General features: G+C 37.7%; 1 protein-coding gene and 1 long non-coding RNA gene across 3 annotated transcripts in view; one reads left to right on the forward strand and one right to left on the reverse strand.

Moving 5' to 3' along the window:
- Window positions 1-3406: 3406 nt before the first annotated feature.
- LOC127654790 (TRAF3-interacting protein 1-like) overlaps window positions 3407-24018 on the reverse strand; it is a 42293-nt gene continuing 21681 nt past the window's right edge. For both annotated transcript variants that reach the window (XM_052142215.1, XM_052142214.1), the window contains 5 exons: window positions 22375-22507; window positions 22245-22281; window positions 20468-20541; window positions 7932-8155; window positions 3407-6181 (listed from right to left, as the gene is read on the reverse strand). In XM_052142215.1, the coding sequence (XP_051998175.1) occupies window positions 6016-6181; window positions 7932-8155; window positions 20468-20541; window positions 22245-22281; window positions 22375-22507 (634 nt within the window). In that variant the 3' untranslated portion in view covers window positions 3407-6015. The remainder of the gene's footprint in view (window positions 6182-7931; window positions 8156-20467; window positions 20542-22244; window positions 22282-22374; window positions 22508-24018) is intronic.
- Window positions 12731-22488, forward strand: LOC127654792 (uncharacterized). Its single transcript, XR_007971970.1, has 3 exons — window positions 12731-12861; window positions 22149-22178; window positions 22350-22488. It is a non-coding gene; the product is annotated as an uncharacterized LOC127654792 (long non-coding RNA).

The raw sequence follows: 24018 nt of genomic DNA on the forward strand, positions 1-24018 counted from the left end.
TCCTTAGTATACCACATGGCTTCAATTTCAACACGGGTATTTTAATACCAAGTTTATTAGCTCAATAAATCCGTTAAACAACTTAATCATTTGAAGTTAGAAAATCACACCCATTTTAAAGTATTTAAATTTTATTCTAATTCCATTAAACTCGATGACCGTTTGACCTAAACGATATCAAACTAGCGTACAAAACTCAGAATATTATTCTCTACGTAGCACAAGCCTTCTTTTTTGCAGTTTCAACTTGGTATTTTTGTATAGAAATTAGTATTAATATAAATCCATTAAACTCTTTTGCTGTTTCACCTAAAGATGTCAAACCAACGGTATTTTACAGTTTCATCAAAATATGAATAAATATTTCTATATAAAAATACCAAGTTGAAACTCCAAAAACAAAGGCTTGTGATATACAGAGAATAACATTCTGAGTCAAATAAATTTGGTTTGACATCTTTGGGTGAAATGGCCATAGAGTTGAATGGATTTATATGAAATAAAATTCCTATATGAAACATACCAAGTTGAAACTCCAAAAATGAAGACATATGCTATGTAGAGAATAATATTCTGAGTAATGTGCATTTGGTTTGACATATTTTGGTGAAACAGTAATAGAGTTGAATGGATTTATATGGATAAACAAACATATACACTCACCTAAAAGATTATTAGGAACACTTGTTCAATTTCTCATTAATGCAATTATCTAATCAACCAATCACATGGCAGATGCTTCAATGCATTTAGGGGTGTGGTCCTGGTCAAGACAATCTCCTGAACTCCAAACTGAATGTCAGAATGGGAAAGAAAGGTGATTTAAGCAATTTTGAGGATGGCATGGTTGTTGGTGCCAGACGGGCTGGTCTGAGTATTTCACAATCTGCTCAGTTACTGGGATTTTCACGCACAACCATTTCTAGGGTTTACAAAGAATGGTGTGAAAAGGGAAAAACATCCAGTATGCAGCAGTCCTGTGGGCTGAAAATGCCTTGTTGATGCTAGAGGTCAGAGGAGAATGGGCCGACTGATTCAAGCTGATAGAAGAGCAACTTTGCCTGAAATAACCACTCGTTACAACCGAGGTATGCAGCAAAGCATTTGTGAAGCCACAACACGCACAACCTTGAGGTGGATGGGCTACAACAGCAGAAGACCCCACCGGGTACCACTCATCTCCACTACAAATAGGAAAAAGAGGCTACAATTTGCAAGAGCTCACCAAAATTGGACAGTTGAAGACTGGAAAAATGTTGCCTGGTCTGATGAGTCTCGATTTCTGTTGAGACATTCAGATGGTAGAGTAAGAATTTGGTGTAAACAGAATGAGAACATGGATCCATCATGCCTTGTTACCACTGTGCAGGCTGGTGGTGGTGGTGTAATGGTGTGGGGGATGTTTTCTTGGCACACTTTAGGCCCCTTAGTGCCAATTGGGCATCGTTTAAATGCCACGGCCTACCTGAGCATTGTTTCTGACCATCTCCATCCCTTTATGGCCACCATGTACCCATCCTTGATGGCTACTTCCAGCAGGATAATGCACCATGTCACAAAGCTCGAATCATTTCAAATTGGTTTCTTGAACATGACAATGAGTTCACTGTATTAAAATGGCCCCCACAGTCACCAGATCTCAACCCAATAGAGCATCTTTGGGATGTGGTGGAACGGAGCTTCGTGCCCTGGATGTGCATCCCACAAATCTCCATCAACTGCAAGATGCTATCCTATCAATATGGGCCAACATTTCTAAAGAATGCTTTCAGCACCTTGTTGAATCAATGCCACGTGAGAATTAAGGCAGTTCTGAAGGCTGAAAGGGGTCAAACACAGTATTAGTATGGTGTTCCTAATAATCCTTTAGGTGAGTGTATATATATATATATATATATATATATATATATATATATATATATATATAATACCAGGTTGAAACTCCAAAAAGAAGGATACAAAATTCATAATAAAATATAGCTTCAAGCAGCGATGATGGGCACATGCACCATGGGTCCATCTCCACCCGGTGGCTTTTAGAAAATAATGCAAGGTGGACACATGTATTTGGCATTTGACATTATTATAAAGAATTTTGATGCAATTTTGGTAAATGTAAGAGCGACAATTTTAAAGTCTGCTGTAAGAGCCATACTTCAGGTGGTGGTGCTATGACCTTGACCCAAAATAGTCATATCTATGTGATTAGCCCCCAAGACTAAGCATACATCACAAATCCTGTTTCCCATTTTTCACCTTAAATGTAATGCTTCGCCATGGCAACACCGTTCGATACATATAAAAAATATGTTAGCAATTTTGCATCTTCAATGCCCTGGCATAAAGTTGTCTAAATGTGGTAACAGTCTCATGAATCCCCTAGGAGGATTATTTCACATTTCAGAGACTGCAATATCAAAAATATAAAAAATGACTGACTTCCTGTTGGTCGGAGCTATTAACTGTAATTGTGGAAGTTCTTCGGCTTGATGAGAACAATATATGTACAAAGTTTGGTGACTCTAGGTGAAAATGGGGGTGCTACAGAGACCCCATTGCATGCCATTTTAAAGGGGGTACTACAAATCCCCCTACACGCCTATGCGTGAACTATTGCCCAGTCCTAATGGCCGAAACTCTGATGTGTGTGCAAAATGTAATGACATTTTAAGCATGCTAAGTGCCTTAAAACACCCAAATATAGGAAGAATGATAATGATTAATGTATTGCTATGGCAACAGTATTTAAGATATCAAATATTACTTTACAATTTTACATCAGCATTGTCTTGACATTATTCTAAAGAATTTTGAAGCAATTCATGTAAACACAAGAGGGGTTTTTAAAAGTCTGTTAAAAGTGCCATACTTCCTGCTGCCAATTGGTTGCACTATGACTGTGCTATGACCCATAATAGCCACATCATTGTGATCAGCCCCCACTACCAAACATACACCTGAATTTGTATCAAAATCATACAATGCACACAGATATAAGGCCCTTCCTCTTTCCCATTTTACACTATAAATGTATTGCTATGCCATGGCGACACCATTCAAAATGTACAAAATACGTTCACAAATTAGCATCTACAATATTTTAGCATTATATTGCACAAATTTAGTGCCAGTCACATGAATCCTCTTGGAGTATTTAAAAGTTCAGGGCATGCAATTTTCAGAAAAGCCATGGCAACAGTATTTAAGATATCCAATATTCCTTTACAATTTTACATCAGCAGCAGGGCTGGACTGGTAATCTGGCACACCGGGCAAATTCCTGGTGTTATGCTATGTAGGGAATAATATTCAGAGTGTTTTGAAGTTGGTTTGACATCTTTAGGTAAAATTTCAAACATGCCATTATTCAAACAAACAGACTCATTCTTTTAACAGAAATGTAACAGTTTATTACGCTTCACTACAAAATTAATATTAATTTGTGAAATATGATACAAACAACAAATACACAGTAAAGAGTATGGATGTGGTAAAAATTGTTTACAGTGTAACTGGTCAGCTTTTAAAATATAAATGGAAATGCAAAGTCATTCTATTGAAGATTTATGTAGATTTCTCAAGCCTGTGTGGTGAGAGACATCTCACCACACAGGCTTGCATTCAAGCACTGTAGGAGCACTTGAATGTCCATTGATTTTTTTTTTAATAAATACTTAATTGTATTTTCTGTCAGTATACAGCTGATAATACTGATGTAATATATAATCTTTATATTAAAGATTATCCAGTTCTACCTTTTCATGGTGTGTGATTTCTATTTGAGATGGTTCTAAAAACGTTAGGTCTTTAGCACAGTATCAATAGGATCACTGGTTCTACGTGCAGAGTACTTTCTAAAATGACCAGCTGATCAACATTGACAGATCGGCCTGTTATTGCTTCATCTAACAGTTATATATATATATATATATATATACACACACATATACTTAATCAAAACATACATTTTCATATTTAATAATTGCTTAATGGATCTAAATTTGCAACAGAAAACACTCTCAAAAGCTTTAATGGCAAAATTACCCCGTAAAAAGTGTTAAATAATTCTTAAGTTGTATTTCTGAAATTAAATATCAGACCTTTTTCATTATTACCAGTACATCTGATCAAGTTACATATCTCGATGTATACAATTAATTTATTTAAAACACATTTGTGCAACCTCATCTCATTTCTTCAACCATACATCATGCTACTTGTGTACAGGCAAATCATGTTGTGTTAAGTCAGTCTCATTCATCAAAGTGCAGAGGTGCTTGTTCAGATGCATGTAGTGTCTTACATTTTTTGGCAATTCCAATGCTCATCTGCAAAATTCTATTGCTTACTAAGAGGTTAAGAAAGTTACAATAGAAAAGCAGTATTGTATGCAATTCAGCTTATATGTTTACAAACCGTTTGAAGAATCTGCAAGAAGCTTATAATTTAAAATGAGGTATCATACAAAAAATGTTTTGTTGTTGATTTTTGTTTGTACTGTATTTGTACAGTACTGACTTTACTATTTCACAAAACATAAATTTAATATATTCCACTAGACAAAATGATAACTGAATTTACACAAACTATCCTGTTCCAATGTTTACACACTCTTGTTATTTTGTCTTCTATGATATACTTAAATATCTCTTATGCAGCTTCTCCTGGGCAGTACTAATTAAAACAAAACAATTTTATGATATCTGTTATTTAAAAACAATACAGTGTATGTAAACATATGAGCACAACTATATGTGACATGCTCCGTCCTTATGAGTCTTAAAGTAAGAAAGAAAAATCTCATTTCTACTGCACACTGTTGACTCAGGCTTTACTTTATACTTGCGCATAAAAATCGAAATGTGTTTTTCGGTCAAATTAACTCAACATGATGGAGCAGGTCACACATATTTGATACAGTTGAAGTCAGAAGTTTACATGCACCATAGCCAAATACATTTAAACTCAGTTTTTCACAATTCCTGACATTTAATTGTAGAAAACATTCCCTGTCTTAGGTCAGTTAGGATCACTGCTTTATTTTATGTCAGAATAAAAGTAGAGATAATTCATTATTTCAGCTTTTATTCCTTTCATCACATTCCCAGTGGGTCAGAAGTTTACAGACATTTTGTTAGTAATTGGTAGCATTGCCTTTAAATTGTTTAACTTGGGTCCAACATTTTGGGTAGCCTTCCACAAGCTTCTCACAATAAGTTGCTGGAATTTTGGCCCATTCCTCCAGACAGAACTGGTGTAACGGAGTCAGGTTTATAGGCCTCCTTGCTCGCTCATGCTTTTTCAGTTCTGCCCACAAATTTTCTATCTGATTGAGGTCAGAGATTTGTGATGGCAACTCCATTACCTTGAATTTGTTGTCCTTAAGCCATTTTGCCACAACTTCGGAGGTATGCTTGAGGTCATTGTCCATTTGGAAGACCCATTTGTGACAAAGCTTAAACTTCCTCTAACATGATTTTCCAAGCTGCTTAAAAGCACAGTTAACTTAGAGTATGTAAAATGTAAAAAGTAGTTTGCTAATATGAAGTCTGTGGAGTGGTTAAAAAATTAGTTTTAATGACTTCAACCAAAGTGTATGTAAACTTCTGATTTCTACTGTATATTGCCAGACAACAACGCCTATCAATCTGGTTAAAAATATATATGGTAAGTAAGTATTCCTAAAAGAACATGGAGATAAATTGAGAGCCCCATTACAAAACACAGGACACATCATTATGGTGACCACGCTCATTTATCTCTTGAGAAAGTGAAGAGTGCAAATCTACTGCAGTAGTGCAGGTGTGTTTGTCCCTCAGAGAACCACCAAAACCCGATCCTTGGTCTTACAGAAGGCACCTTACATGGAGGGATGGGTGGGTTGAGGAGGGTGACTGTTGAAACTAACTGCACCTGAACTTTCTCCAGTGCCCAGTAACAGTGCAAACAAGACATCTGGCCTAACGTCACCCACTGCTCAGTGCTTCGGCTTTTATTTGGAATGCATTGATATGTTCACGTTGGTGAGGAGAAGCTGATGCTGGACACCATCTTCTGGATCTTCTCCTCATTCTTCAAGATGTTGGACTTGACCATGCAGATCTTGTCCTGCTGGTCTTTGATTAACTGCTCAAGTTCAGCGAGCTCAGTCTTCAGAGGTTCCACAACACTGTCAGTGATTCTGAGATATAGAACAGCATGACAATAGCATTAACATAACATCCTCATACTTCCAATAAATCAGAGAATAAAATTGCTCATAAATGGCATTACAATGAGACAGACAAGCACAAACGCATTTTCTGAAGAAAGTGTAAGTGATGCTGGCCCGTGCAAAACATGTTGCCAAATTTCTAGGGTGGTTGCTAGGGCATTACTTCATGGTTGCTAGGGTTTTCCGAGTGGTTTTACCATGTTGCTATGTGGTTGCTAGGGTGTTATACAGTAGGTGGTTTCTAGAGAGTTGCAAAAATAACAAGTCAGATTACTATGAAAAGTAATTGCTTACTAGAATGTGCTTCGTTAGCTTAGCAATATGCTAACATTAAACAATTAAAATTAATTCAGCCTGATCTCATAAAATTTACGTGAGCGTGGCAACATTCCTGCAAACCAAAATTAAGTATTTCATTACATGTTTCACTGCAGTTTCCTAGTGAAATGTCCAGCGGGGTTGCCAAAAGCAATTGAAATGATGTTGTAATCAGACAAGGTTTGTAAGGTGAATTTTAGATGGATGTTTTAAAATGTACCTTGTCATTTCGTATAGCTTCTACAGCACTTTCGCACCACTTTCACTTTCATTTTGAACGTCCTTGACTGGGCTTCAAAGTCCAACACTCTATCATGTGAGCTAGAGCGGAGGCTAATCATGTTCAATTAAGTGTGCAAATGTGGGTGGGTCTTTTATTCAATATATCATTTTTTAAATGATGCGTTAGAGTAAAAGTGTTTTGATATAATAACATAGCAGGGTGTGAGTAATAGAACGAAAAATACAAGTTTATAAAGACATAAACAGCCATAGTACCCGTGATTTGTGTGAAAGTTAATAAACTGCACAGTTGTTGTACTGCCTCTAGTGTTAATTTCACCAGGAAACTGCAGCAAAATGTAGAAAGCGGCACAAATTTCTTTTGGCTGAGATTAAGTTTAATTAGTTGTGGAGTCTCAAGTGTGTTTTTACCCATGTCTATAGAGTTACTGCCTATGTAGAGCATTCCAAATTGGTCACTTTCAGGTTCCATTTCATGTAGGATGCTGCCTACATTAACACTAATCTGATTAAGTTTGAAAACATATCAGTTTCCTAACGTCATTCAATTTCCAAATTATGCCGTTAAGGAGAGCATTTTCGGATGATTTTGAGTGAAGGAAAACACCTTTCAGTTGTGAATGAGGTATTAATGCAACAAATGAAAACATATTAGTGTGGACGTGGCTTACGTTTTCATTTGAAAGCGCATTAATTTCACTACGTTTATGGCTCTCATCCACATTTGTATGACACTGAAAATTGAGACTTTAATAAACGCTCTCCATGACCACATGCTTTGGAAAACTATGTATATAAACTTAAAAGCATACATTTTGAAGTGGCCTTACAGGCTTTTCACACCGAACATGTTTTTGCATCTATCTGGATTTTTTTTTTTAAATACAATTTCTTTGAAAACATGCAGTAAACGGACGTCTTTGGAAGTTGCACCGCATTACGCCATTTCTTCAATCTCTTGCATAGAGGCTTTTAAGATGTCGTATAAATTAAAAAGAAACTTCAACTTTTAAAAACGTGTTTTGAGACACCTGCATTGTTACATTTATTGTGCTTAGTATAGCTTTTTTTAAACACAAGAACATGTTTGAGGGCCCTTTAGATGGCATCTCACAAGTTTTGGAATGAAGCCATAATGTGTTTGTGCTCAGAGCACCTTTGTTCCTGTTGCAGAGCCTGTGTGTTCTCTTTGTTCTCTTTGCGCCAGGTCTGTAGTTCATTCTGCATTGAGTCCATGTCCTCCTGAATGTAGTCCATGATCTTGCCCAGGGGCAAAGCGCTGCGGCAAACAGTCTGTATAGATGAACGCAGACGCTCGATCTCCTTTGCCACCAGTTCACGTTCCTTCTTACGAGATGCCTCTGACACCAGCATCCGATCCTACAGAAAGGGACAAAACAAAAGGCAAAAGATCAGCTATTGAGAAAATATTCAGTCAGAAGTGTTTTGCCTCTGCTTAATTATCTATTAATAAAATTAAGTGTTGGAGAACCCTAGAAAAAACTAGATTACACCATCCTCATAGATAACAATTAGCTTGAGTTTGATGAGAAAAAACAATGGCTTGTGAGTTCTTCAGTGTTAGAAGAAGCTTATTGGTCACAGCCAAAGCCACAAGAGTCTGCCTCAAACTTTGTCATCAGCACAGTATGTCTAGTTTTAGTGACTTTGCTCATAGCTGACTGTGCTAAAAGAGTATCACAAAGCATTTGAAGTGCGCATGCGCCGAACGCGTCCGTATGGGCTCAACAGAGAATCCTTTGAAAGGCTGAGTGGTCGATCGTGCATGAGATGAAACGGCACACAAAAAAAAACTAAGCATAACATAGCCTTAACTGTCAATCAATCATGTCGGATAATGTTGGATGGCCAGTAGAACTAGTTAAGTCCAAGGGACTGTTAACACCCACCCGCTGAGAGACACAGACCATGCACCGACTCAGCTAGTGGGATGCCAGCCAAAGTCACTTCCAGAAGGGAGCACTTCAGATGAATGCTATTAATGAGGTTAGAGGAAATCTATACATACCAACAATGTACTTAAAAAAATAACTAAAAACAAATAGGTCTTCATTTAGTGGTTTTCAATGTCAAGGCTACAAATGTTTAGAATTTCAAGGCAGTAATTATACAAAATTTGAAATATATATATATATATAAAGATCAAAACGAAAGGGACATGCGATCCATAATGTAAGCGAGCAGTTAGTAAAGGACTCCTCTGTATGCTGTGTGGTTGGGGGGTCCTGGTCTGCCCCAGTCACCCTTCAGCCTAGCACAAGAGCACACAAGGCCCACATCTATTTACTCAGCTGGGGCCACAGGCTGTGTGTGGCACTAGGCCAAACAGGCCTCACTCTTACCCATCCCACTTACACACATACACCCTCATGCAAGACATGACACTGTTTATTTTAGTAACAGGCTGTGGCAGTTAAGTTATTTTACAACATTATTCAGTAACAACTACTTCACGTTTACCTCTATTCAAGCTGAACTCCTCAACCAATTCATGTCATTCTGTCCACAAACATCAACACTTTCCTTTCCAAAGGAAGAGACATCAAACCTGAACAACATGACAATACAATAACCAGAATATAACAGATATAGGCAGGCCCACACAGAATGAAATCTATGCAGATTTCAGCAGAATTGGAAAGCTTTTTATTTACAAAGTTCATACATCGAATCACATTTAACAATATTTCAATCCATTTAGCATATTTTACCCTAAAATCTGCACTAAAAATGCAAAAAAGGTCTCAGTCTGGGCCTAGATATAGGGCTAAGCAATATATTTGATCAATTTACAATGATTTTGCTGTCAACACGAAATAAAGATAAAATTGCAATGATTTTAATGTTCTATTAATTTGGTCATTAAAAGCTAGGATATACTTCGTTTTTCCACATGCCATTAATTCTCACACACGGTCGAGCACTCCAGGCTTTCAAAGTACACTCTTTTGGATACGAGCATATTAGGACGTGTTTTCCACATGCGCACTGTGACTACTTTCTGATACTTTTTAGTACAGTCAATGGCAGGCACATGTGCAGATGATGTGCACAGACGCGCACTGTCTGCGTGTACGTTCTGTGCTGAAGACAAAATTGTTGTCAAATGTACGTATACGAGATGTAGTGGCAAGCCGAAGTATACTTTGGCCTCAGATTCTTTCCTTGTCTCGCAACTTGCGAGTATGGGTGATTCTCACAAAACCTCTCAGGAAAATGTCCTGGTCATTTATTACTCCAAAATCAAAAGAAACAAATATACAACAATGAGCCTAAATATTATGACCACTTACAGGTGAATCGAAGAACACTGATCACCTCCTAACATCTTCACATGTCAAGGTCTGAGTAGATAAGATGGTAAGCAAACAATAATTTCTCGAAGTCAACATGTTGAATGCAGGTAAATTCTTTCTAGCTCTTTGAAATGCTCACAGGAGGCTATTTCCAGTCATGCCAGTGTAGCTCCCATCTAACTGAGTGGGAAAGACCAAAATCTCAAAAATGGATGGTCAAGACTGCGATTAAAGAACATATTTACAATCAACAATAAAATATGACAATACTGGAATCATAAATTGAGATTCAGAACCTAATATTATGCAAAAAAATTCAACTTTCCCGGCTTGTATAGCTAATGTGCGTAGTAGAGTTGATTGACAAGTGATGTCTGTATCTAAAAGGTGATTGGCTCTTTTAACTGTAAGGCGGGACTCCTTTTCTACATATGTTGACAGTTGTATGCTCAGAACTCCTTGGTTGAGCATTCCAATTTCTCCCATTCATTTTAATAGAAGTGGCCTATCTCTGCTAAATAATCTCTGATGCAGGAGAAATTGGCAGGAGTAAAGACCCAAGCAACTTTGACAAGGGACAAAATGTTGCATGGTCAGTCAACTGGGTCAGAGCATCTCTGAAACGGCAAGGCTCGTGGGGTGCACCAGGTCAGCAGTGGTGAGTACCTATCGATATTGGTCTGAGGAGGGACAAACCACAAACCAACGACAAGGTGTTGTGCACCCAAGACTCATTGATGCACGACGGCAACAAAGGCTATCCTGTCTGGTCCGAACAGACACATTTTTATGATGGTTACAATAGGAATGTGTCACAACACAGCGTGAGGCTTTTCATTGTAGTGCCTACAATGCAATGCGAGCATAGAAACTGGACCTTGGAGCAGTGGAACGAGGTCGCCTGGTCCGATAAGTCCCGTTTTCTTTTACATCACGTGGATGGCTTTGGATGCACTGGGAAAAGATGACAAGCCAGTGGAGGGAGTGTGATGCTCTGGGCAATGTTCTGCTGGGAAACCCTGGGTCGGGCCATTCATGTGGACGTCAATTTTACACATGATACCTGCCTAAACATCATTGCAGACCAGGTACAGCCCTTCATGGCAATGGTATTCCTTGATGGCAGTGGACTCTATCAGCAGGATAATGCGCCATGCCACACTGCACACATTGTTAGGAAATGGTTTAAGGAACATGATGAGGAGATGTGCTGGACCAACAAGTCCAATCCATGGCAGCTCCATCTCGCAACAGGACTTGAAGGATCTGCTGCTAATGTCTTGATGCCAGATACTACAGGACAACTTCAGGGGTCTTGTGGAGTCCATGCATCGGTGGGTCAGTGCTGCTTTGGCAGCACACAGAGGACCAACAGCATATTAGGCAAGTGGTCATAATGTTTGGCTCATAAGTGTATAATCCTATTTTGTCTAGAACAATGAAGCCTATTTTTAGGGCCATTAAGATTTTTGACATTGTGATTTTATTTTCATGTCAAGTATTTATACCTCAAAGTAGCACTGTCTTGGAACTACCTTTCATTTTTGCTGATTTTAATCTTTCTGCTGTAATCCAAAAAATTACTTCTCATCACCGAAAGCAATGGAAATAGTAGAAGTAAAACGTTCGTGAGTGCTACGGTAATGAGAATTGGGTATTAAATAGGCTTCATTTTTTTCTTTTACGAAATATTATTAAAAAATTATTTTATTAATTTTGTATTAAATATGATCATAACATTTTTATATTAAACATTTTAAATCTATTAACAATAAATATTTTATTGAAAACAAAATTCGTCAAAAGACTGAAAAAGATTAGTATATAATTTTTTTTCAGCTATATCACCCAGGCCTAGTTAGATATACAGTAGGTCAAATGCTATTAAAACCGACAAAGAGAAATGTGAAAATATTTTTGTAAAGACCTGGTCTCTAAACATCTATGATTTGAAACTGGAGTTTATTGTTACAACTTGACAGAGTCTGCAAACATTTCAAAGGTGAACTATGCTGCTTTCCTCTATGAATCTAACAAATGTTTTGAAGAAAGACTAAATTCATTTTTTACCTCTCTTTCTATGGTTTACAAGTGTGTTCGGATTGAAATGTCTAATAGTTGTCTGCAATGTGGGTGGTTTTGCCGGGCCCCTAAACACCCCCTCCACACAAACACCGGCCAGCACATTCATATCACTGTTCACTGAGTGCGAAGGCCAGGCTGTATTTGCTCTGTTTGCCATCCTCCTGCACCTCACCCCTTTGTCAAAAAGGAAAAAAAAAAAAACTCCTGCGTTCTGTTTATGAGGACATAAATCAATCTTTTATCCACCTTATGATTCAGCAAAACTAGGGCGTCACCCTGTATAAGCCACTTCCAGCTATTTTAGCTATACAAAAATACTACATTATGCTGCTTTATATTACAGGCTGGCAATAAATGTCGACATATTATTATCATTAATTACCATTTTCATAAACTCATTGGTTTTGAGCGCATATAGTGTTACCATTTACCGCATTTTGCCATTGTTTAATCACACACTGTTGCACTGGCAGAATTAATTAAATCAGGCAGGCACTGACACAGACAGTCCTGGATGCCGTCTTGACACGCCTTCACAAACTTTACACAACCAGCAGATTGCTGGGAAAATGCTGCTTCAACATTCTTTGCACCAAAACGACATCTTGTTTCATCTTGGCAAAATAATAAATGATGTGACATGACATGCCCACATCAGGCATTGTCTTTCATAGAGACAATGGGGTGAGTAAACCTTTTCAAATCACCAAATCGCTGAGCATACACTCAACTGTCTGAGGAATCTGGGTTCCATTTTTGTTTCTTTTTGTGTTAATTCTGCCTATTGGCTGGAGTTTATTTTATAAACTATTTTCTGTTATCTAATTTTTTCTCACAAAATGTGTATAGAAACATATACTTGGATGGCAAAGTTGTTGCAGGGGCTCTCGTAGGCGTACATGGACTGTTTGAGTTTAGAGGGATTGACGCCGGTTGGTTAATCGTGCACGGGGTTAATGCACACATTTGTTTGGTTCGGGGGGAAAGTCGAGGTTTGTTTGACGTGGTCTTTATCATTTTATTTTTGACACAATACATATTTTCTAATGTGTCAAAATGTCAAATGTTAATACAAGTGGTTTATCTCTCTCCACGTGGAATGTGAATGGGTTGGGGCACCCCATGAAAAGAAGGAAGGGGGGGTTAATTTGATATAATTTGGTTCATCTGTTATGTTTATTTAATTTGTTGTATGGAATCAATACAAATTGTTAATAATAATAATAAAAATAAAAAAAACAATTCTGATGTGCTGTGGTTTTGTGATAGTTTATAAGCCCAGATCACAAATCTTGTATTATATATAACCTTCTAGTTATCTACACTGCGGTCAGTGAAACTTTCTCATATTTGCTGGAAATGCAGCCGCTGCTTACTTCCACGTTGCAAAATAAAGTGGATAGGGGCTCTTATTTTCCCCCTCCCTTCAACTGGACACAAGAAAAATATTTGTTTTGCGCAAGGCAGCTGAGGAAAGTTTCCCCCATTATTTCAGCAGGACGTGAATCTGATGTGCCTGAGGCAGGTGGCTTCTAGAGACAGAGGATGCAATGGGCTAGTCTCTTGCATCAGGATGCCACATTACCAATTGCCCTATGTGGATCTGAGCCTTCATCTGCAAACCTAATGTGCTTAATGAAGAAATGCATGCAAAATGCATGATTTATAGTGTTGATGAAGAGCAAAAAAAGAAGTAGAACAGTGTGGTTCAAATGAGAGTTCTAGCAGACAAATTTCAATAAATACACTGTCACTCTTGCAGAAAAGATCTTAAAGTCTCGCAATCCTAATGAGGACGAAAGTTGAAACATTTATTTTGTTGCTGTGGTGCAGTCACAGTTCTGTAGATCTGAATCTTTAAGCTCATGTGTGATTCATTAAATGAGACAAATTGGACTTAAATGACTACAAATGAAAATAGTTTCTTCTTCAATACACTGATAAGACAAGTAAGTCAAATGTAAAGGTAAAGTGTGTAATTTCTGTGCAATTAGTGGAACCAAACAGAATATCTTCCATTACTCAACAAGTAGCCCTGTCCAAAACACTTACCACTGGCTAAGCCAGTGTTATGGCCTGACTGGTTCCCAAACACACAGATTTCAATAAAATTTGGTGGCAATTAAAGCACATACATTACACATTCAAACTTTACATAATTTGGATTCATAAAGCTGTTTTTAAACCCAAGTACTTGAGCACTTTTAATCTAAGGCTGTGACAGTGGTAAAAACTGTGGGCCTCATTCGTAAAATACGAGCAAATAGAATTTATGTGTAAATTATTTGGAACATCATAATATTCATATGTGTATTGTCATATTGAATGTGGTTTTAAATGTCTGACTATTATAAACTTGTACCCCAATTATTAAATGTCTGACATGTATTGACCAACAATTACAAAAAAAAGGAAAGTGCTTTCATGGACAGTAGAGTCCCAGCATCAATGGCACAGTCCTATTTAGACAGCCCCTTTAATATGGTTTAAAGCTCCATGGTAGGTCTTTGGGTCCAAAACTGGGCTCAAAGGGGACAATATTAATTGTTTAGCAAAGTTTAAGGGTTTCCTCTTTGGGGGAATAGTGGGCCCCATCCAGCAACATCATAAAAATAGCTGGGATGAAGTGAAGTGCAGAGAGTGGGGAGTCATGTACACAGGATGTAGAGGTCAGGTTAGCCTCATGGAGGTCACCACTGACATCACTGTTGTGAACTTGCATGCTAAGAGAATAACCACAACCAAACAACAATATGGTACGAGTAAATTTATCACAAAACTGTTATATCATAATATAGTTATTCAACCCCAAAATGTATTAAAATATATTGCATAACCAGGGAGTAATGTGGATAATCTAGTTACTTAAATACATTAAAAATGAAAGCTACTTCATTTCATTTGATTATTTTCTCTTATTATTTGGAACTCGACTGAGACAAACCAAAACGTAAGCTTTTTAATAACAAATGATAGATAAGTCTGTCATCAGTACCAAAACAGCTATATATTATGTAACAATTGAGTTAAAAACTGAAGACTCAAAACAGTCATTATTTGTAAATTTAACTTGGAATCTATATAAATAAGCAAAGTTGCTATGTTGCTCAGAAAGTGTAAACAACCTACAATTGTTGTACATCATATCTACACCAACATGATCACAAAGGAATTCAACATGTTGCTTCTGAAAGTTCATGTAGCCTCAAATGAACCCCATTCAGTAGATTAACTGACAAACGTGGTCCCCATCGGACATTTTTGCATCTATTCAAGCATGAACATTAGGAGTGTAACGATTCACTTATCCCAAGATTCTGACCGGTTCAGGATACTGAACTCAAGGTTTGATTCGGTTCACGATTCTTTAAACCAAGCATTTATCAAGAAAAGTTAAGATTTAAAGTTTTTTTTATTATTATTATTACTTTAATGACTTATGCAAAACAGTCAATTTCTTTTAAAATTATTGTTCTTAAAAGTGCTAAATGATCCATCAGAGATGTACTGGGACAAAAAAATCAGCCCAGAATAGGGCAATGGTGACACCAAATGGAAATATTAGCTAATGATTCTGCTTACTGAAAATATTGAATTATGCTACATATGCTGTTTACCAAATGTGCTAACCACTAATTGCATTTTCGCTCTAAAAAAAATATTTACACAACTGGCGGTTAGGTTAAGGGATGCGGTTCGGATTAGGACGTATGGTAAACAAATGATGCATTCTTGTTGACTGTATTACGTTATTTACCACTAAAAATAAAACTCGCTTTTGGTGCCACTCTTTGGACATTTCCCACAGAAACTGGAGCTCACACGAGCGAATACGTTCAACAACACTCCCAGCTCCGGCCACTGGTGGTTAGTGATTAGAATTTCGGTAAGCACAGACCAATTTCAGAGCAAAACTTTCAACCTACTGTTGTCAAATTTAGTGTGCAATCAGACTGCCAACACAAAACGCATATGACATGGCTCAATGTGTCAAAACGAAATTGTTCATAGTATAATCAATTAAATCAATCAGTATACACTAGTCTGGAAGCACTCTTCTGCGACAGTTTTAAGAATATGCTATAATTTTCTGCAGAATTAATACTGCAGAATACCGTTTGAAACATTTCTACCACTGCACGTTATATACCATCATGCCACCCAGCCCTAGAATTATGCATAACAGTTTGACTAAGAACCAGGCAGCAGTAAGAAAGACTAAAATAATAGACTAAAACATAACCAATTATGCTATTAGGCTTCAGAGACTCATACCAGGTCTGCCCGGTATTTCATCGTAACCTTGGGGTCGATCCATAGGGATGTCAATCGTCTTTCTGTGAGGGCAATAGGTTTGGAGGAATGCTAAGAGAGTCGTTTCCTTTACATTTCCAACAAAAAGGTAGATGTTTACAAGGACACAGGCCTGAAGGGATGACTATTTATTTTCCTGCCTATTCTACAGAGAGCGAGCTGGCATGACATTCACTCAACAATCATCCATTTGTGTGCCACAGGGTTTATTTGTACATTGCGAACCTTCATTAAAGCTAATTTGATGGCGCAAAAGAGAGGAAAGAGAAAAAATGCTTATGAAAACGCAGCTGCTGTCAGGGGCCAGTATTCTGAAAAACAAAAAGACGCCCTACAAGAAGTATCTTACAATAATATACACGTGATCTGACAGAGTCGTAACAGAGGTCAGCCACGAAATGCATGGCAAACTCTTCAGTAACATGCACCGCGATGGGGAAATTGTGCTTTTTAAAGGGGTAGCAAATTCTGTTAATACTGTGTTCTGTGATTTTCAGGCAGGCAGACAGTCTCAGTCACCGTTTACTCTCATTGTACTGAAATAAATGCTATGAAAGTGGAAACTGAGGCAAACATTCTGCCTAACACCACCTCCTGTGCTCCACAAAAGAAAAAAGTTAATCGATTTTAAAACAACATGAGGGTGAGAAAAATAATAAAATAGTATCTGGCCTGTTATATAAGTACAATGACAAAATAATGGCCTAACATATCAGATGAAATTAAGCTCTGCCGACCCTGTCAATGTGAATCAGAAAACTCGTGCTAATAAAGCAATAAGTCATTGGCTCTGTTTAACCTTCACAATTGCTAATAGTCAAAACTCTAAATTCTGTGGTCGTTCCGAAGAGTCATATAAACTTGATGTGAGGATCTTTGTATTAACTCAAAATTCCGGGGAGAACTGGGACCGAAAAGCTCATATTTGTGGCATGAGTTATGAGCAGTGTAACTTCAACCCTGTCAGGGGGGATAAGGAAGCTCAATATTTACATTTTTAACCCTGGATGTTACACCCTGATTACAGGAGAGCTGCCGCTTTATTGCGTTGAACTTCACCCCCTTTCAAGTAAGGAAGGAAGTCATTACAGGTTTTTTGGACACCGCTGACTAGACGGGAGAGGTGCGGCATGCCAGTTAACATGTCGCCCCTTTGGACAGCTCGTTGCCCCCATAACACATGCCCATTTCATACCCTGCAATAAAGGAAGAGAATTAGAGAGCTTATGAGGCAGAATTAGGTTAATTAGGAGAGTGCTCTGTGCAGCGCTCAGGTTCCAGTTCAGAATTGGCCAGCGTCTGATGGGGGAAATCTAATTTGATTATTTGGGATTGAAAGGAAATCCAGTCTGATTGTTTTGAAATCAAGAACACAGGGAAGGTTGGGAGAAGGCAGCTGGGAGAAGCTCACTATTCAGAGCTTGCTGTGTGCGGCCAAGTTTGAATGTCAACAGAGATCACAGCAGTGGCGAAATCACAGCAGAGGCGAAGCCTGTTTGCCGAGGCCTTCAGGGATAGGGTTGGGAATTAAAATTCTGGAATTGTTCCATTTAAAAAAATAAATACCAGAACCACATTATTTTAAACACATTCGGAATAGTTCACACACACACTAAAAAAAAACCCAATTCTGTCATAATTTAATCATGTTGTTTCAAACCGGTTTGACTTGTGTGGAACACAAAAGGGAATGTTAGGCAGAATGCGCAGTCACCATTCATGCATCTTTTTTTCACACAATAAAAAAAGTGAATGGGGACTTAAGCCCAAAGTATACATTGGTTTTAAATGCTAGCTTTGCAAAGTATACTTCATTTGACTGTGCGCATTCACAGTCGGTTAGTTAGACCATTCGTGCAACGACTGTTATGAGAGACTGGATTATTTGTCTTCTAGAGTTAAGACCCATAAATATGTCATTATATTCCTTCTGACTTGAGTTATACGAATGCAGGTATCTACTGACATCTGCATATACGCCCGATTACATCTTCTCCTAGTGCTTCTTCATGACAGCAATGGCTCAACTGTGAGTGTTGGCACCTTGTGGACCCACCAATTACTGCAAATAATACCAGACGCATGTGCATACTGCGTGTTCAGTGTATGCGCAGTTAGAAATATTGGTCCGCATGCGTGTAGTGCTCGAGAACACTGCTAAAGATTACATTTACATCATGGTGTCCTGTACAACGTTTGCGTCTGACCGAAGTATACTTTGGGCTTTAGACTGCATATTCTGTCTAACATCCATTTTAGTGCTCCATGGAAAAAAGTTTTAGAACAACATGAGTGTGAATATATTATAACAGAATTTTCATTATTGGGAAGGATCCCTTTAATGGTTCTGGATTGTCTGTATTCTTGCACCAGTGGTATATGGGTTTCTGTGCAAATTTTACCGTGTAAAGATGCCTTGAGACATTTTTTCCTTTGAATACACTACCACTCTGAAGTTTGGACACACTTGACTTTCTGAATTTATATTTCAAATACCTGTATATTAATAGTAAAAAAATCAGACAGTGAAGGAAAAGCTGACAACGCGTGGCCAGAATACATGGGAACTCTTTACAATTGTAAAAAGCATCACGGAATGCACCTCATGAAGTTGGTTGTATTTTAAAAAAGCTAAAATTAGAAAAGAGTTAAGATTTATTTGTTAAAATTTTTTTGAGCACTACATAATTCCATAGTTCTGATGACTTTATTACTGTTTTCTACTTTTTAGAATATTAGTAAAGAATGTGTAGGCATATGCAAACTTATAGACTGCTACTGTAAATGTGAAAGGATTATAACTTTTGTTGTCTTGAATATGAAATGTAATTGGATAGCAGGTTGCTGAGGACTGTATGCAATAAGAATGGTTCTCCAAATACTGTTCATTCATTCTTTCTTTGTATTACTTAAAGAATAATTTCCAATGTCTATTGCCGACTCATGCATTTAGCATGTGACTAAAATGAGAAGTCAGGTTGGGTGGCCATGTATGGGGGTGGTGGGTTCTGCACCACCAAAAACTGCATCAGGCCTATAGCCAGTGAAGGACAGATAGAACAGAGCGGCAGGTTGGACTACCCAGTGCAGACTGCCCCTTCCACCAGGGCATGATCAGGATGCCTTCAAAACTCACATCGCAATCTCAATATTGACATTGTCTTCCCTGGCTCACAAACAGTCCAAAGCAGCTAAAACAAAGATAAAGCATTACTTTATATTGGAATGGAAATCTTATCCAAGATATTCCTGCTAAATCGTTAAAGAATATGGGAGCAGGCGAAATGAGAACTACATTTACAATAAGCCTGAACGTCACTGAAACAAAGACTTTTGGAAATGAAATGCCATACTTTTTGTTGTTTGGCTTGCGATAATGATGTCATTAACGTTAATCTCTTTTGCACTGATGAAAGTTTAGAATGCCAAGAGTCAAAGAACACACAAGATTTTAATCTTTAGATAAAATGCTAATTCTAAGTTTATAAACAAATGTCGCCAACGCATTCTGACATTTCATTTGTATTCAGTAACCACAATTGTTAAGCATCTCAATGGGACCCTCTTAAAGTCAAAATATAAACAGCATGATCGGTGTCAATGCACTTGTTTCTGCCTAATTTTTTAAGCTCTGCTGAACAGAAAAACACTTTAGTGGCTCTCAGGCACTGCAATGCGATTTCTCCACACCATTTGCAAAGTTGCTTTCTTTGGTAAACTGACAGTGCACAGATTCTGATTTTGGAACAAAAAGCAGAGTCAAACACATCCCTGAGGTATTATTTAAAGCACAACAATTCCCAAATGTAATACCCTAAGATGAAGAGATTTTGAAATGTGTTTACTCACGTTACAGGAATTCTGGTGAGAAAAACTAAAGTTGGAACGTGGAAGTAAAATGGAATCGCATTACCATCTTGTGGTAATGACTGGAACAACAAGGACTTCTGACATCTGAAAGCTGACTATGCCATACCTGATCTTTTGACTTTGGAGATGGAGATGATTCATAGTCTTTCTTTGTCTCCAGGATCTTTTTCACAAGTCCACCTATGAACAAATAATAATCACTCATTCTTCAGACTGAAAAATCACTTGCTATCTATTTTCTCCTTTAATGGATAGTTCACACAAAATAAAGTCTATATGCCTTTTTACTGCAATGGAACACAAAAGGAGATTTTTTTTTTCTTTCCTTTTCTTCCCAATTTGGAATGCCCAATTCCCAATGCGCTTTAAGTCTTCATGGTGGCATCGTGACTCGCCTCAATCCACGTGGCAGAGGACAAATCTCAGTTGCCTCAGTGTCTGAGACCTACAGTCTGCGCATCTTATCATGTGGCATGTTGAGCGCGTTACCATGGAGACGTAGCACGTGTGATGGCCCACAATAATCTCCGTGGCAACCACGCCAGGGCAGGATTGGTAATCTGGCATACCGGGCATTTTCCCGGTTCCCATTTCCCCCTGGCACACTGGCCATCAGGAGAACTGGGCTGTGATAAGCTGAAATGAGCCGCCGTGTTATGCAGAATGGGCCACAAAATACCGAAGGGGGCAGCGATATGCAGAAAAGGACAGCAAGTGTTATAGATTTGCATATCATGTAACGTTAACATGTATTGCACTAAAAACAAAACAATTAAATATGCCATGCTCAGACAGATAAGGCCGCTGTTTAAAGGAATATTCCTGGTTCAATTCAAGTTCAGCTCAATCAACAGCATTTGTGGCATAATTTTGATTACCATAAACATTAATTTCATCTCGTCCGTCCATTTCTATATATATTAAAAAAAAAAAGAGCAAAAATCTAAATTACAGTGAGGCACTTGGAAGTGAATGAGGCCAATTTTTGGAGGGCTTAAAAAGGCAGTGTATCATTTTATATGTGTTTAAATCATAATTTTTACAGTCATTTTAGGGTTTGTTGACATTCCATCATCATGGCAAAATTGGCTACAACTCAACACCGAAAATGTTCGTAAGCAATTTTATCACACTACAATAATGTTAAAATGCACATTGTTTATGTCTTGTGGTTGTACTTTTGAAATAGTGAGTATTTTGACATCTACAGATTGGCCCCATTCACTTGCATTGTAAGTGCCTTAATGTAACCCAGATTTTTGCTTTTTGTCAAGCACGATCACAAGAATGTTTTAACTTTTCGGACTGCCACGTGTCATTGACCAATCAGAGGTAAATTTAATCAATCAGCATTTAGCTTTTCATTGGTTCAGAACATTTTGAAATTGCTCCCTATTTCCAATATAATGCACTATGTGGCATTCACTATAAAGAGAGTGGACAAGTGAGTTTTCTTTTCATGGTTAAACTATTTTATGAAGAAATTATGCATTTTATGGAAAAATTAAACAATATAAAAATAATATATCATAATTGGAGAAGAAAGCAATGGCAATTATGCAAACTTACTTTTGTCAAATGGATGCAAACAGTTATGAATGACACAGAAAGCCGTTCATCCATTCTTGTCCACGCTTATCCTATTTAATTTTTATTTAATCCACGTCTGTTGCAAGAAAGCTGTGTATTATGTGTCAGTACATGTATCACACTGGGTACTAATATACTGTAATTGTGATAATCGATTCATGATTTCTGTAATTGTTTCATTTAAATTTCTTTCTTAGATGGATGCATGCATTATTACATCCCTACTGGTGAGTAAATTAAGATAATTTTCTTTTTTGCGTGAACTATCCCTTTAATATTACTACATGGCTCACCGTGTTTATCGTCCCCTTGCAGTTCAAGTGAATTATGCTGTAACAAAGAATAATAGTTAGTCTGATTGAGTTTTTTTTTTTTTTTTTCTCTCTATATGCATGGAGGAGCATAGAGGAGCGCCCACACTACCTCGATTTCACGTACGTCAGCAGGAGGTGGAGCAACCTCCTCAACTACAAACTGCCCATCTTCATCATCTTCCTCTTCAGAGAGCTTCTTACCATCCATAATGACTGCTGCGGGGGGCTTACCACTGCCCAGCCTGAAAAGAAAATTCATACTTAAATATCCAACAAATTTTCCAAGCTAAACTTTATTTAATCTAAACTGTTTTACTATAAATAACAAAGTTTACATGGACACCAGAATGCAGCTTATTGCCAGGAAGTGGGTTATTGCAAGAAAGCAGTGTTCTTGTTTACATGCACAAGCAGCATACTTTTTACTCCCGTACACATGGGGCTTGTTTAGTAAACAGCTTTCTCCATAGCAACATAATTTCCCTGTGACACTTGTATAAATAACAAACATGGCATCAGAGGAAGACTTTGCACTGCAATAATGGGGGTTCCATCTTACTTCAAACTCTGGGATTCCCCCAACATATGATCGCATATACGCAACCGTGACGTGCAGTCGATATTTTACATTAGTGTGTATAAATGGGTAAAGTTTATAGTGTAGGTGCTTCTCCCACTGTACTCCCAGAAATGTTGAATTCTTTCTGCTGTGTTGTAGAGCTCCATCCTATGACGTTTGTTAGCTGGTCTGTTCAGGCACATGCGCACTCTACAAACACCCATCAGAACACTGCTTATGCGTTTACATGACCACATTAAGCCATGTTCTCTAGCAGAAACATGGGTGTGTTATATCACTTTCTCTTAATCCCTCAAATGGCATAAGAAAATCTGCTTTTTTGTTTACATGACGTTTCAGAATGCCGCTTTCTGCAAAAACCAAGTAATAACCAGTTGCATGTAAACATTATCAATGAATGCTAACCCCTACTAGGCCCAAACAAAATCTGCATATACAGAACTCAAAGGGTCTGTTCCAAACCCTCCTGTCTGATCGACTACCCTGGGAAAGATACATATGATGCTACCTTAGAATTTGGCAAAAAAAATATGTTAAGGGACAGAAAAATTAAGATACCTACTTTTTGCAACAGCTTTAACGTGGGGGGTGAGCCTTTGATGCCTTAAAATGCTGCCTCCGAGGCAGCTCCCTAGGTTTTGGAACAGACCTAACAACTTAGCAAAATGCTTGCCATTCACAATGTGCTTAGCCCCACAAATCCCTTGAGTTTTCATTTATTTAATAGTTTAGTAGTCTAATTTGATGATGTTTGCCGCTATCAAATCAGAATGCTTACATGCACAGTCTTACACCAATTATGCTTAATAATCTGACAACTTGTGTGGTTATGTTAACACCTTAAATGGTTTTCATTTATTGGGGTAAGGTATAAATGGCTTAAGAATAAACCGATGGACACATGGTAGATTTTTGCCCATTACTCTGATTTCATGTTGCATGTAAACACCTTGACCGGCGTTCTTCCAAGCTTATCCCATGTACGCATGCCTGTTTAGGTTTTGATGTCAAAAGCAGAGAATAACATGATTATTTCAAGTCTAATGTAAACAAGGTTTCCTTGTGTTGACGTATTAGTTGAATAAGCTATATTTGGTAGTTATCAGAGTATTGGTGTACATGTAAACACACTCAATAATAGTGTTGTGCTTTCAGTGTGTAATGTTTGTTATG

The sequence above is a fragment of the Xyrauchen texanus genome, chromosome 14, assembly GCF_025860055.1.
Source record: "Xyrauchen texanus isolate HMW12.3.18 chromosome 14, RBS_HiC_50CHRs, whole genome shotgun sequence".
Classification (NCBI taxonomy): Eukaryota; Metazoa; Chordata; class Actinopteri; order Cypriniformes; family Catostomidae; genus Xyrauchen; species Xyrauchen texanus.